The sequence below is a fragment of the Plectropomus leopardus genome, chromosome 5 (assembly GCF_008729295.1).
Source record: "Plectropomus leopardus isolate mb chromosome 5, YSFRI_Pleo_2.0, whole genome shotgun sequence".
NCBI classification, from domain to species: domain Eukaryota; kingdom Metazoa; phylum Chordata; class Actinopteri; order Perciformes; family Serranidae; genus Plectropomus; species Plectropomus leopardus.
In genome coordinates, this window is record NC_056467.1 from 4,241,108 (window position 1) to 4,256,908 (window position 15,801).

General features: G+C 39.6%; 1 protein-coding gene across 2 annotated transcripts in view; it reads left to right on the forward strand.

Annotated features, from left to right (window-relative positions):
• clcn2c (chloride channel 2c) overlaps window positions 1-15,801 on the forward strand; it is a 164,760-nt gene that overhangs the window by 97,157 nt on the left and 51,802 nt on the right. For both annotated transcript variants that reach the window (XM_042486275.1, XM_042486276.1), the window contains exons 10-12: window positions 2,099-2,200; window positions 2,864-2,948; window positions 6,200-6,355. In XM_042486275.1, the coding sequence (XP_042342209.1) occupies window positions 2,099-2,200; window positions 2,864-2,948; window positions 6,200-6,355 (343 nt within the window). The remainder of the gene's footprint in view (window positions 1-2,098; window positions 2,201-2,863; window positions 2,949-6,199; window positions 6,356-15,801) is intronic.

A 15,801-nucleotide genomic window follows, 5' to 3' on the forward strand; every position in this document is an offset into this window, starting at 1 on the left:
CTATTCTGCTTACTGTTTACACCTTTAGGCCTCAGAAGTGAGAATCACTGAAACACAAGGAGGCCGAAACACAACCTGATTCCTGCAAATACATGCAAATACATGCAGTGCAGTGATTATATAAGTATATGTGTTAATGCATATTTCACTAAAGGTGTGAGGAGCATTTAACGACAGCCATCACATCACACTCCAGTGGGCATTTTCAAGATCGCCCTGTTGCGTCGTGTTGTATTGTTTGTTGTTGTTGTTGCAGCAAATTTATTTTATGTTTGAGAAAAAGTTGACCTTAAAGGTTCCCTGTGGAGGTTTTTATATAAACAAACAGATGTTTACATTCAATGTTTCTTACTAAAACACATTGTGGGTGTCCCTGAGGTCTGACGAGCATGTTGAATGCCTTTCATTCCTTCCCTGCAAAACATTTGTAATGGTTTTCGTAAACAGCTTTCTTGTGCTCTCAGCACATCCTCATACTTGGAGGACAGAGTCGGCTGTTTTCCTGCGACTCACAAAACGTCATATGTGACGGTTGGAGTTTTAAACACATGGGAAGCATTTCAAAATGGTAACAGTAACACACCGAAACTAGGGGGACAGATCAAAGACTGTAAAGATAATGGGTGTAGCTACCATGATGTGACCTACTGGTTTGTGGACTCCTGTTTTGAAGCCTCGAGTTGGCTGCAGGGAAACTGACTCCTCAATTGATAATAGGGAGTTTTCTACAGTCACCATCTTGTTTTTTTGCAGCCAGAAGTGACTATATTTGGGCGAAAGGCTTTACACTTTGATGCGAGGTGTAGATCTGACTGAAAGGCCGAGGACACTATTAGCAGACAGCCTGTCACAGAAAGCACCCGTAATTATGCATAACTCTAAGTCTTAACAGAATGTGAATAAGTGAGGTCTATAGAAAATCGTCCCCTGCACAGTTGTCATGAATGAGGAAATTAGCGATGGAGACCAAAAGCATTTGTGTCCCAGGCTGTTTAACATGGGGGTCTATGGGGATTGACTCACTTCCAGAGCCAGTCTCAAGTGGCCATTAGTGGAACTGCAGTTTTTGACATTTTCATGTCAGCTTCATTTTTCAGCGCCAGAGTTTGACGCTAATGCAGTTCTTTGGTTTCCTCACCAAGTCTATCTGAAGCACCTTTGCCTCACCAGACCCCTAAACCTGCTTGACCTCGTATAGCACCCTAACCCTCATTCTGGTCCTGACCATAAACCCAAACAGGGATTGAGACATTGGTACACAGAGTCCTTTTAAGGGAACAACCACAAAGAACACATGCTGTGTTTTCCTCAGCTGCACCACGGGGGCAAAGACTCCCTCATCATCCCGTTCATTATTTATTCAGAGGTATTTGACGGAATTAATAATGCAGCAAGATAAATTTATAAGCATTAGGTTGTCTGTGTAGCCGTCTGAGTCTATTCTTTCTCTCCCTACCTCTCCCTCCTTTCTTTCCCTCTTACTGTCATAAAGAGGACTCCCACAGTGCTTTTAAATGTGTGCTTATGTAAACCTCTTCTTGTGCTTTGACTCCCCCACACATCCCCATCTCACTGTGTGCTCTCTCCTTCTCCCTCTCTCTGTTGTAATTCCCTGTTCATTTTTCATCGCTAGTATGTTTACCCTTTAACGTTCATCTTTGTTTTTTCTCTGTTGTTTATTTTCTGCATCTACAGCTTACTGTGCCCCTCCTACGTGTTTTGTAGATGCTCTTGTTCCTCCTTTCAATTTACATAACAGTATGTCTCATACAGTATGTGGATTGTATCCACTATAAATATGATTCAGTTGCATTATTTGCACCTACGGTTCAGTATCACTGACATCCGCCTCCAGTGTAGTAGAGACTCATTACACTAACATTTTTTTTTATTGTAGCCAAATATGCTGGGGACATGATTATTTTAGAGATTATATCATTAATGCTTTGGTTTCTTTAAGCTTGGACTAATTTATTCCATTCAGTTTCAATTTGATCACGCAGAATTAATTTTCAAGACAAGTTGAAGAATGTCTCTAACTCTTTCTCCTGCCGTGTGTGTGTGTGTGTGTCTGTGTGTGTGTGCGCGCTCTCTGCAGTATTGCCAGTGGTTTCGGTGGGGCTTTGTTTGTCTACCTGAACCGACTGATTGTGCAGTTCATCAGGAAACAGAAGGCCATCAACAGATTCCTCATGAAAAAGTGAGTTTAACAAGTTTTGGAAAGAAACATTTTCTCAAGTACTGTTCACCTTTAAAAAAAACATCTATGTATTGATTTTGTAGAGCAACATAAGAATACAATAAAACACAAATAACAACAGCAAAACAACAACAACAAATAAATAAATAAATAAATAAAAACAATAAAAACATAAGAATTGCATAAGCAGAAAAAGAAGACAAATCCAACAAACGAAGATAAAACATTGGTGGTAATACGGTAAAGAAAAAAAATACATACGTCATCACGAGTTGCAGGTTATTGAAATATGATACAGTGATACAATTCACCTGTTAGAGCGTTAACCATTCACTTCAATTTTCAGATCAGATTAATGACCAGTTGCCAGAGTTTCTGACAGAGTTTCTTCCTGTTTGACACAGTTAATCTTATTTTCTCCAAATGTGCGACATTTGCTAATTCCTTCAGTCACATATCAAATGTTGGGAGCTTCTCAGATTTCCAAAATTGTAGCAGCAATTTCCTTGCTAGTAGTGTGGACAGAGAAGATCTGAGCTTCGTACCAATTCTCTCCGCCTCAGCACTGCACGTCTTACTTCACTATATTTACTTGTGTGCTAAAATTACTTTTATAAGATATGATACTGATTGTTTTTTGTATATTTTACTCTCTCTTCTCAGACGGCTTCTGTATCCAGCACTGGTCACTTTGCTTGTTTCCACTCTAACATTTCCCCCTGGCTTTGGACAGTTTATGGCTGGCAAGGTAGGTTCTGCACACGCACTCAGCACATGCCATTATTTTTTGTACACACTGCACTGCAGCCATTACTGTAAATCAGCAGTGTGGAAGAAAGCTTTTGTTATCTGTAATGACTGCACCAAAACATAATGGGCTGTATCTAACATGCAGCGCAAAGTAGCACACAGCACTGCGCAACTAACATTGCTACTTTCAGAGTGATGCAGTTCTCATTTTCACAGCCAGCTCCCACGTTGTGTAAGTAGCAGATGTACTTGCGCCCATGAGCGCGTAGGTCTTAAATAATGTGTGGTGAGGTGCATTGTTGGCAAAATACTGTTGGAGACACAATTAAACAACAAAAACCTGTTGTAAAGTCAGAGTGACACAGTATTTTCTTGCTATTAAAATAGCTCTTTATTCAGATAGTGTGATGAGCCTGAAGAAACGACTTTACAGAGCGTGTACACTCTGCTTGCTATGCTGTGTTTACACTATAGTCGACAACGCAACAGCATGACAACATTAACGCTGAGAGGCCTTCGAAGTGAAGCTCAAGCACTAAAATTGTAGTAATGTTATCACAGGCTTGAGTTTGTCTGAATGTCAGCTAAAGTTTGTATTTGGACAAAAATACACTCATCAATATCTGGGCCCCACTTTAACATCACATTTTGCCACCCAGTAATATCCATGTGTGCACCGCAGAACACCGAAAGCTAGCATAGTTCAGCTAACTTAGATTAATAACACAGTACCATTATTATTAGAAAATGATCAAAAAAACAAGGGATATGACTAGAAAACTTTATTTTTAATTTTTTTTAATGTGTCTAAAATTCTAGGTTTTTTTCTCTTTTTAGCTGACTTTCATGTAATTTTCTTTTTTTTAAACATTTTTACTCAGCTTTGTTTTTGAAGCATTTCAGATCATTATTTTGTTTCATAACAGACTGCGTAACATTAAGGTCCGTGTGCGATTGTTTTTAATGACCACAACGCAGGTTCAAATGTGTGTTCATGTGCATCATCTGTGTGCACGGGGAGAGTTGGATGAGCATCCTGTCCTTTCCTCCTGGGATGACTCATATCTGTGTGTGTGTGTGTGTGTGTGTGTGTGTGTGTGTGTGTGTGTGTGTGTGTGTGTGTGTGTGTGTTCTCTCCAATTTCACTCTCTTCATCTGTCTTATTATCAGAATTAGAAAAGGAATATTCTCTGCATCCTCGGGCACACACACAGACACACACCATTGCAATCTGACACACACACCATTTCTGAGTGTTGGTTCCTAATGAGCGAGTGAGTCAGGCTTCTGAAGCCCTAAATCTGCCTACACTGACCCTCTCCTCCTAAAGCCCATCTCCGGGGAGCACACTCACTCAGAATTCTGTATCTTAAATCCCTCTGTCTTGCTCTTATACTCCTCAGTCATCATTTCTCTGGCAGTGGGCGACATTATCACCGCCAGTGTCTCCAGCTATCCGGGCTTTTAAACGGTGACAGATAATTTGTCGCCTTACACTCCCTGGCTGCTATCTTAAATCTTCAGTGACGTCTTTTAAGACACTTCCAGCACACCATCTACCCGGTCTGTCAGGCTACACACTTTGAAGTATTTTTATTTCCAAGTAGAAATATTTACATCAACATCTCAAGTTGGATGCAAAGACGAGTTGGTGCGATTTAAGCTCAGAAGAAAGGTGAAAATTCTATATAAAGTCACATTTTAGAGTCTTTTCAGATCCAGAGAATCTGTCAGCGGTAAATGTGATTCCATATCAGCAGGCGGTTACAAGTATAGAATATAAGAGAAAAGCTTATATTAACCACACGCTTCCTGGATAGAGAAGAGTCCAAGGTTCACTTACGTTTTGGAGCACCTTGCTCAGCATATAATACTTGTACATGAATCTGAAGTAATGGTGGGCCATTAGGCAGCTCTACTCTCTGTGGATTGCAGTGTTTTAAATTAGATTTGGATCTGTTTTCACAACGGAGAGTCAGAGTTATAAAACTCTTAAAACCGAATGCCACACAGAGTAAATCAACCCTGAACTTTTAAGTGAAGTAAACAAAAATACACCTCTTAAAGGTTCCACCTTCATGCATAGACTGTATGAAATAATGGACGTTGCCACTGTGGCATCATCCATTTTTGACTCCCATTATGTAGTCTTAAGTTTTTCATATTGCCTGCCGCCATCTTGGATTTTTGGAAACCAGAAGTGAGCATATTTGGATGCGGGTGAAGTGGTGGCTGAGCAGCGGCTACATCTGACTCATTTACTCCCAGCCAACATTTGTACGTGAGAAGTAATTGGGCTGTGAAATGCTCCATAAATAGGATTGTCCAAGGGTTTGGTAATAGCTCTATGCCAATTGCCCATATGGGTGGGTTTACCAAAGTGGGCTGTGAAGGTAGGGGTAGGGTTTTTGGCACAACTTCACTTACTACAAAAGTGTGCGTGAATGACAAATTAATAGAAAGAAGTTAAAGCTTCAGCAACACTTGCGTTAAGGACAACTTTATTGCAAGACTAACAAGTTTCGGCTTGTGAGCTTCATCAGAGTCAACTTCTTTACTCAAGTGGGCCCCACTTGGGTGTTGCTAGGGTTACCTGGGTGACAAGTGGGTATGGGCTGAAAAGATACATCTTATGGGGCCAGTCACTGAATGCAAACTCGCCCTTAAATATGCCTGATGTATAGCCTTAGTTAAATATGAAAAGGAGAGTTATAAAAACAAAATTCATCTCGCGTACAGTTGTCACATACGGAAAAAATTATCTAGTAAATCTTCTCAGTGGTTTCTTCTCTTTTTATATCTCTTACTTATTCAGTGTCTCTTTCAAACTCGGGACAGACTAACTTGGGACAATGTTATAGTGCTGTTTAGGAAGGGACAGATGGTAATTAGTGATGGCGTGTCACTTCATGTCTCCAGTTGAGCTGAAATTTGCACTTTCACTGCGTGTTGTTTTCTCTTCAAGAAGGCAATAAAAACCTATCAATTGAGTGAATTAATGTATATTCTCAAGTAAAATAACAACTGAAAGAAAAAAAATAAAAAAATAAAATGGTTTACCCTAGCATTTGTACCCAAACCCTTAACAGTTACGCTCCTCTTGCCTAAACTTAACCAATCCAACCATCGAAGGCAACGAGTACTAGCAACTCATGGGGAGATTAGGGCATTCCTGCACTAACCTAGGATTTGGGTATTTGCCTACCTATGTTTGCATATGTTGATAATTTCACTTGCTGTGCCTTTTAGCTGACCCAGAAGGAATCTCTGGTGACATTACTGGACAACAGGACGTGGGCCAAACAGGGCATCGCTGAGGAGTTTGACTACATCGGACACTCTCAGGCCTGGAAACACCCGCAGGTCAACGTCTTCGTCACCCTGGTCCTCTTCATCGTCATGAAGGTAGGAGAGAAATCCTAAGAAAAGATGTTGGGATTTAAGTAAAGAATTTAAGTCAACTCGTGTCAGTAGATACATACAAAATATTGTGATAGCTCCATGTATAAAAATCAGTGTATCACCCAGCTGTACCGTCACTTCTAATCTTCATCTTTCTCATCATTGAGTGTATATTTACCTTCACTCTGGGTGCTTTCTGTCTTTAATTTCACCTCTATACATTAGATTTTGTAGTGTGCTGTCACAGTATGTGAAAGCCAAACACACACAGTATGCTGCTGGTAGCTACAGTGGCATTAAAGATAAAGGAAGGTCATGAGGAGAATGTGACTTGAACATGACGGTATTATAAATGGGAGGGTTTTGCCCTTTTTTATTCAATACTGGACCTGGCCTAATGGGAAAGTATTGGAAACGAGCCCATCTCCTCTTGTCACTGGTAAAGAACAAAGAGAGACTATGGTAAAAAAGAAATTTGGAAAGTGGCCTATCTCCTCTTCACTGTGTTACAAAGTTATGCTCCCGGGAGGCCATTTAAAGTTTGGGTCCACTTTGATGCTGTATCTCTGAGCTGATGGGATCCATGTAAATAATATATAGGAACAGAGCATATCTTCATACCTCAGTGCAGTCACTTAATGCTATAGGTCAGTGTAAATGACTGGGGCTCAGCCTGCCTGTTTCATAATAAAGGTCGTATGAAAGTTGTGCAATAAAAGGAGCTGAGTCCAGTGTGTAGATGGTATGGCTTCATGAGGACGGTGTCATTATGTGATGGTGTCATGTGACACATATTTCAAGAGAATCTTCAAATTAAACTGAATTGATTATAAATGGATATGTATGTTAAGTTTATGTATGCAATAGCTTGTTATTAGACCCTCTGATATTTGGAACAATTAGCTTGTGAACAAAAGGCATAAAAGTACTTTCATTTAATTTAAAAATCCATAGTTAAAGGTTTTATTTTTTTTCAACTTGGATCATATTATCCCATGTCTTTGTGTCTAAGTCCTAAAGGGATCAACATTCTGCGCTGGCAATAGCTGTGGCCAGAGGGCCTATGTTTTCGGGTTATCCGATGTGTGCGTATGTCCATACGTCTGTCCATCATACGTGTGTACGGAATATCTTAAGACCACCTTGAGGGAATTTCTATGGCGCAAATGTCCGCCTGGATTCAATGACCTGATGGAGATTTTGTTGGTTATAGGTCAAAGATCGAGGTCACTGTGACATTGTAGGTCTGATTCTTGTGAATGCAATATCTCAAGAATACCCTGAGGAAATTTCTTCAAATTTGGCACAAACATTTATTTGGACTCAAGATGAAATGATTAGATTTGGGTGGTCAAAGGTCAATGTTACCTTGCATCCTTCCTATTCTTGTGAAAGTAAGAATGAGACGAGCTCACAGGCTGACAGTCAGATCGTTATAATAGGTGTTTGACGTTATTGAAAGGATTCCTACAGAGATAGACATTTTTGTTTAAGAGTAAGATCCTTTTAGTAAAAATCAGATTTATCAAATCAGTTTATTATCGAACCCAAAGGACTCCATTTAGATAAAAACTAATTTTATAATCAAGAAACACGCTGCATTCAAATTTGACAGAAAAAATACAAGTTCACAGAACCCATCTTGGATCATCTTTTCACTGTTTTAACGATCACCAACTCTAGTTTGGTCGAAATAAACCTGCAATTCACAGAGTAAGATGTGAAAATTTGCTGGCTCTATCCACGCCAGTATTCCAGTCTGGCGGGTTTGGTGATGCCAATTTCGGGACTGTTTCTGGAAACAAAAATGATCTAACGCTTCATCCAACAGTGTTAAACTGTTCAGCCACTGTTAAAAAAACATTGTGAGCCTCCAAGGACATGTAGTTCTTGAGGTTGCAAATCTGTGTGTAGTAAAGTAACAGCACTTTGTCAGTCAAAAGCAAATGGTGTTGAGTAATGTCGGTGCTGCTATAAGGTCTCGAAACATGCATGAAATTCACCAAACATACCAGGCTATTACATGGCATGAGGGGAAGGTGAATATACAGTAAATGTCTCAGTATCAGGCCTAACTGTCCTGGGTCTCAGTGAGGGAAGAAAACAGTCACTGTAATATAAAGTATTGGAACTAAGCCATTGCACTTTTAGCCTCAGGGGGAAAGAACAAGCTGAACAGTTACTGTATATATATTTATCTTATATAAAAAAGTCTTGCCACCAATCCCCCTATTTCTCTTTTGGTCCCAATAACACAAAGAGGCCAAACAGAAGTTTGGAAACTTAAATGAACTTTGTTCCGAGCTTGCCTGCTGCTGTTACGGCTGCTGTTTAAGGGCTGCTGGAGCAGAGCGCTGCTTGCGTTGTGATTAGATTGGCTTTTTTATGTAACCTTTATTTATTTGCGCTGCTCTGTTCAGCTGAAATGAAATGTCCTCTCGGAATACAAAAAAACAGGAGTTGTAAATTTCCTCTCACTGCATCAAGAGCTGTGCTTGTGAATGTGTGTGTGTGTGTGTGTGCATGTGTGTATGTGTATGTGCTTTGAACTTTATACAATGAGTAAAGCATGCACACAGTGCCCTACAAAAGTGTGTGTGGGTGCAGAATAGAGTAGAGCTGGGTTTTAGGGTTATGTATGATTGTGTGTGTGTGTGTGTGTGTGTGTGTGTGTGTGTGTGTGTGTGTGTGTGTGTGTGTGTGTGTGTGTGGAGGTGAGTACATGGCTGGTATGCTGCAGTTGCATTCTAGTTTTCACTATTCTTTGACAGCTGCCACCTTCTTTTGCATGTTAACAGAAAGCAGAACCACATAAAAGTAAAAATGTTTGTATTGTAGTAACATTTAGTTTTGTGGATTCATGACTCCACCTCTCCTGCCTCTCCTGTGTTCAAAAATTGCTATGCATGGTTTATTTATTTATTTATTCATTGTTTTAATTATACCTTTATTCCAGTGGAGCAAGTTCATGTTTCTAGAAAAATCAGGCAGTCCTGGTGGTGCATGTGTTACACTTCGGTGTGCATTGACAGTGTGTTTTCATGCCTCTGTGCAGGCATAGCTATGACCACATGTGTCCCTATGTATGTATGTCCTGTTCTTATGAACATAATATCTTGAGGGAATTTCTTCAAATTTGGCACAAATGTCCACTTGGACTCAGCGATGAACTGATAAGAATTTGATGGTGGAAGATTAAAGGTCACTTTGACCTCACAAAACGTTTCTTGGCCATAACTCAAGAATTTGTATGCTAAGTATGACAAAGTGATTAATTATGATGAAGTGATGACATTTTACATCCAAAAGGTGAAAGGTCAACTTCACTGTCACATAATAATGTTCTGCAGAAACATTTCTGTCCACTGCACAACATTATATCTCAGGAACAGAAGGGGAGGCATTTGGTCAGATACTAAACTGGTGACTCTGATTTTGGGTGTCCTTGAAACTGCTGATTGCGTAGATATTCTGTGCTGCCTGGGTGAAGATGTGTGTGAAGCATTCATGTTTTCACAGACAAATTCTAGTCTATTTTACTTCTAGTTGTCAAAGATATGTTTAAATCCTACCCGTAGAGACTTTAAACTCGGACCAAATAAACCTAACTGGATTCATTCATCAACAAAAAAGTGGTACTACATGCCTCCAAGTCAAGGTGGATATATATAGTAGATTAGATAGTTAACTACATTTCATGTAGCAACAACTGACCATGGGACAGAGCAGCGCCCACAGATAAGTCGAGCGGAATTACTGTAAAGTAACCTGCATTTCAGACGGTGTTAAACACAGAGTGAAACGAGTATCCAACACTGACCAGAAGCTCCCGTGTCAAAGTTACGTAAGCAGGGAACTGATGGTGTAACAGTCTGTTCTGCAGTAATGGCAGAAACTGACTCACTGTCTCTCTGTCATTGTTCCTGAACAGAAGAACGTCTCTCTCAGCCTTTTGTCTGCCACATATCTCAAAAAATTACTGTCCAAAACCAATATTGATTACTTCATGAAGCCAGCTTTACTGAGTCCACTTTTTTCTATTCCTCCCTGTGTGTGTGTGTGTGTGTGTGTGTGTGTGTGTGTGTGTGTGAGTTCCATCCTCCTACTGTCCTTTAGTGAAATTGGTTTGCTAGCTTTCAGTGTCATTCCTCTCAGTGTGACGTCTAACCTCTGCGTGTGTGTGCGTGTGTGTGCGTGTGTGTGCGTGCTTGTTTCCATTTTCTCTGGGTGTATAGGGTGACCAAAGACAAATGCAGGTTTTCTAGTATGTGACACAGAGGTGAGACGTGTACTGTAGAAGGACAAAAATGCACATATACACACTTTTTTTTTTACTTTTAATCAGCCACCTGCACAAATGTCATGGAGCTGCTCTTAGCATCTATCTGAGTATGCACTGACTCATGTCCTCTCTCTCTCTCACACACACACACACACACACACACACACAGCATTCAAAGTGAGGCTGAAATGGCTCCGTCTAATTACAGCCTTTGGTTTTCCTGGATTCAGAGCTGGTGATTTTCAAAGGGGAGATTGCTCCCTCCCTCTCCTTTTTGGTAATGAATAGCTCTTTTATTCAATGTGGCAGCCATCTTGTCTTGTTGCTCCTTTTCATGCGGAAACTTCAGGAAGGCTCCTGTTCCAGCTGCTAAACTTTTTAAAGTGAAGGTGCGTGGAAAGTGTCAGGAAGTCCATGTTGGCAGGTCAGCAAATAAAGCTGCTATAAATGCTTAAATTACATGTGTTTTGGTAAAGTACAAAAGAGGGAACAAAGAATGTGACTTAAGCCGGAGATGTTGCTCTTTGCAAAGTTCACTGCAACTGTGGTGAAGAAGAAGTGAAAAGCAAGTGTTAGTTAGGGTGCTGTGGAGAAGTTTTGCGTTTAAGTAGCTTTTTTAGCACACCTGGAAACACACACACACACACACACACACGTGCAAACCTGCAAACTAATTTGGCATGCTTTGTAGAGCAATGCTATTTTTAGTGGTGTGCAATTATGCACATCAACAGCTCTGGGTGACGAATGTGTTTATTAATACAGGTGTGTTTCTGTGTCCTACAGCTTGAGTGAGTCCTCTGTTCTCTGTCAGTGTGTGAGTGTGTGTGAGTGCATCAGAGTGACAGAGAGCTGGCGGGACTGTAATTGGAGTGGGAATAGAAGAAGGGCCCCTGAGGGTCCCCTGAGGCCCCCAGGCGATAGACTGTCCTCTCAATGTGACACATACACAAGCACAGAGGGCTCCCAGATGACTGACAAATTAAATCGACTATAAATGTCCTGGATACTGCGTCATTACTGATACCGTTGACCTGAGTATCCTTCACTTCTTTCTCCTATACCTCACTTCTGCTGTGTTTTTGTTTTCTCTCTTGCACTTCTTTTTAGCCCCTTTTTTCACATTAGTCATTTAAATTTAGCCAACTGCAATAATAAATCAAGATGGATCGAGACCCAAGGGGCAAGAAGTGCAGTAATAGGTGTTAAGCTGAGCTGCACAGGCTTTGATCGATGAGTTTCCAAAGCATAGTGCTCATATATTGCATGAAAGTCAATAATAGGTAAATAAGTACTAATGACTGGATGTGTGATCATTCTGTGGCCCTTCTCTGAAGTTGGCGGGTTTTGCATTGTTGTACTTTGTATCTGAAGTGTTTGTATTATGTCCTTTCTGAACTCAAAAATACAAGAACATAAGTGGAATGAATTGAACAATGTGTGAGTCTGCTTCAGTGTAAGCAGAAAATATTAGCATGTCTGGCTAAGTAGGTCATTACCTGCAGTTTTAACCAAGTAACCCATTTATACCTCTGTGGGATTATCGCCTATGTTATTAAAGAAAGGCTCTTCATTAAGCATGCTGTGTTGTAGTTTTCCACTGTGTATAAGCCAGTCTGGTGCTGCTATATGAGTGTAGGCTAACAGCGTCTGCTTTGTTTTGTTCTTCAGTGTTACATTTGCCTCGTTTTCGGAGGCAGTTGTAAGAACACTTTTGGCAGTTTCCTGTCGTCGTTGTGGTGGACTATTGCGCTATGCCTGGTGCTATATTTATTGTTGTATGTTACAATGTACTTGTTTTATGTCTTGCTGTTTTATGTTGACCCTGGTAGCGATGAGATTCCCCTTTGGATATTAGTAGAGTTAATCCTATCCTGTCCTAACACAGTGGTCAGTCGTCATGCTAAAACCCTCTCTCTTTCTATCTGCCTGAAAAACTTTAAAAACAGTATTTTCAACCAAACTTGTGGAGCAACCATTGGCTTATTTATTTACCTTGCTAGAGTTAAAGACAGTGGTCACTTTAGCTGGCAAAATCGACAGTCGCTGGATGAAAATGAGAGATGTCTACCTCCATCTAAAATAAATGACTCACTGTTTCAAAAATTACTATAAATTATACTGTTGAATCTGAATCTGAATCTGAATCTGCTTTAATTGTAATCTACATATGTGCTGTGTGACATCGAAAAGCGTAACAGGTGTTAACAGTAATAAAGGCAGTGGGCTTAGATAATAGACAATAAAATAATAATAATTATTATTGATGTTGTTATTATTATTATAATTCCAAATGTTAGTCTTCCATCCTCTGGCCTAATATTCTCACTGAGTGCCATGATGAAAAAAAATTGAATTAAATAGATGATAAAACATGTTCACACATCCTTCAATAAAATCTGATGAAATAAGAGTTAAGGATTTCCCATAGGTAATCAGTGTAGCATTGATCAATTATATGATAAATTGGTAATTAATCAAACTGCACCATATCTATTGGTTATCTGTATGCTTTAATGAAAGGAAAATATTCATCTGAACTAAACCTGCAGCTCGAGGTCTGCCAATATGTTTCCTCCTTAACTGTTACAGCAGGAGCAGCTGCTGTAGGTCAGTAGTACAGACGCTCCTGTCTTTACATATTAAAAGTATAACCTCAAGCGTGCAGCTGCACAGAAATTGTGGTGAAAGATAAATGTATTCACCTGAACAAATTATACAGAAATATCATAATGTCAAGGTTACTTTGCATACCCGTAGTTCCCTATCGTCTTTCACCAAGGCTTAAACAGTTTCCTGGTCTCTGTCTTTTAAACATTCTGCTCAAGAGTCAGATCATTTGAGAAATAGCGGAGACAAGCTGGTCTTTGTCTTGTACCTTCGTAATGAATTCTCTTTTCTGGTATGAAAGTATTTCTTGTATGCACCATTGATCAGTGCAACATGCTGATTAGATATGCAGGCAACACACTACACTTAGATAGGTCAAAATAACCCTAATGGCTGGTCCACTCTATGAATATATTTTCTGATTTGTCACCTTTATTGGCAACTTTATCTACTGGGTTTAAATAAGTTAAGGGTTATTGTCATTGTTAACAGGAACTAATCACCTTAGTGGTCAATACCAACTTAAAGGTGGACAAGACATTAACAGTGTCCCCACCAGAATATTATTATTAAGCTGCAAGCCAGCACAAGCATTTTTGGTCATATTTACTCATCTTTCAAGACCCCCAGAATATATAATGTTTTGAATATATAAACAATAAATACTGAAAGACTACAATGGTATTTTAACTTACAGTCCTCTACTAGCCTGACAATGTCAGATCAAATCACAATCACCAAGTCAGTCTGAAATCTTTGTTCATTTTCAATTTTCAAGGGATGTTATCAGCAGCTGTAGACCAAAATGCCTCTGGACGCAATAGAACAGACCTTCAACTAATCAAAGCGAGGAAACATGACGACAGACAATTGTAACCTACACTACACTATGCAGAGATGAGCTGTGATAGAGTAGCACTGATATGTCTTGAACAAGTGTTTTTGCCATCAGAACCTGCAAATAGTTTTTGGACAGACAGCTCCACACCGGCTGAAGTCATCTTGGTTGTTTTCAGAAATGCCTGAATGGTGCTTCTTTATTGGGCTAAGTTTGTGCTTGTTATATTATCCCTGGCATGGGGGTGCTTGAGCCAAAAATGAAGACATTACGTATTTTGCGTAGGGTGGGAAGGCTCCACAAGTTGTAAGGCATCAGCTGACAACTGCTTCTTGTTAGATAAATAGTAATGATTTGCCCGATCCACCTGAGGTTGGCTGGAAATCTTTCTGAACAGAATGGTGACCTGATGCAACTGCCAGAGCAAATAAAACATGAGCTCACAGATTCATCGGGTTCCCAGGCCAGTCTCCCATATAAGCTGAAGACAAACTGCAGATGAACTGAGGTATTAGAGTAGGATTGCACTCTATCTCAGCCTCTCATCAGCACAGTCTTGCTTTTGGCTGTTCCTGCTCTCTGCTCAGTTGTGGTCAAGAGCTGCAGGAGAAAATCGAGACTTGTTTAGACGAGTCATAATGGTTTTAAGTAATGCAAGGCTCCTCACAGTTTTTTAGGGAAAGAGTATGCTGATTTGTCCGTAACAATGACCCCAAACTTGAAAAGCCAAACATTGGCAATAATTTAAGTTTTAAACCTACAATTCCTCCATTGCAGAATCACCTTAGCAATAGCAGCTTTATCCTTAATAATAAACGAGTGATTTTCTCTAAAGAAATTCATGTGAGGTCCTGGCCTGTTGTATCAGAGTCATTTAAAGACAAGTTAACTTTGTAATTGTCATGCCTTAGTCTTTATAAAGTTGGAACAAAATTTATATTCTTTTCACCAAATCAGTGTAATGTGCATCAACAATTTTATTTGGGCAAGTATTCTGGCACTTTTGGAAGTCAGTTGTTGCGAGAAAAAATTATGTCACTCCAAGTATTTTTGGCAAGTAAAGGTATTTCTAATAATGTCTACTTAGGAAATCCAAGTGTTATACATTGACTGGATTCAACACTTTTTTTTCTTCTAAAATAGTTTAGCCCTGAAGCAGTTCTAACTTATAAGACTCATTAAATCCGTGTCAAAATCCATGTGGTTCATTAAGTCATTTTTAATTGGATTTTAATGTCGAAGGTTTTCGTATTTCACTTCCTTCAGTTGTTTTTTTTTTTTTTTTTAAGCACTCCCAAGGTTTTAAACCTACAACCTAATCAATCCTTGGCTTTCTTTTCTTGCCTGAAGGCTTCTGCTTCCTGTGACGGTTTATCAAAGAACCCCTTTAGTTTGAGGTCGGAGATCCTCATACATTTTGATGGTCATGCACTACCTCAGTGAGATGTACACTTAGATTACATTCGATTATATTAGATGAAACATTAATGATTCCTCCGGGGGAAAGTGAGTCATAGGTGCTTCAAAGAATTGGATATTGCAGGAGCGACTGTAGGAGGACTTAGAAAGAGTGCAAATAAAGGGTTTATAGAAATAGGTCCGGAAATGCTCGTTTGTACCATTGGAAGCAATCAACTCTCAATTATATGGTCATACAATGTCAGTGAAAACTTTCAATCTACGTATATATACTGGTATTTATATGTATTATCACTATGC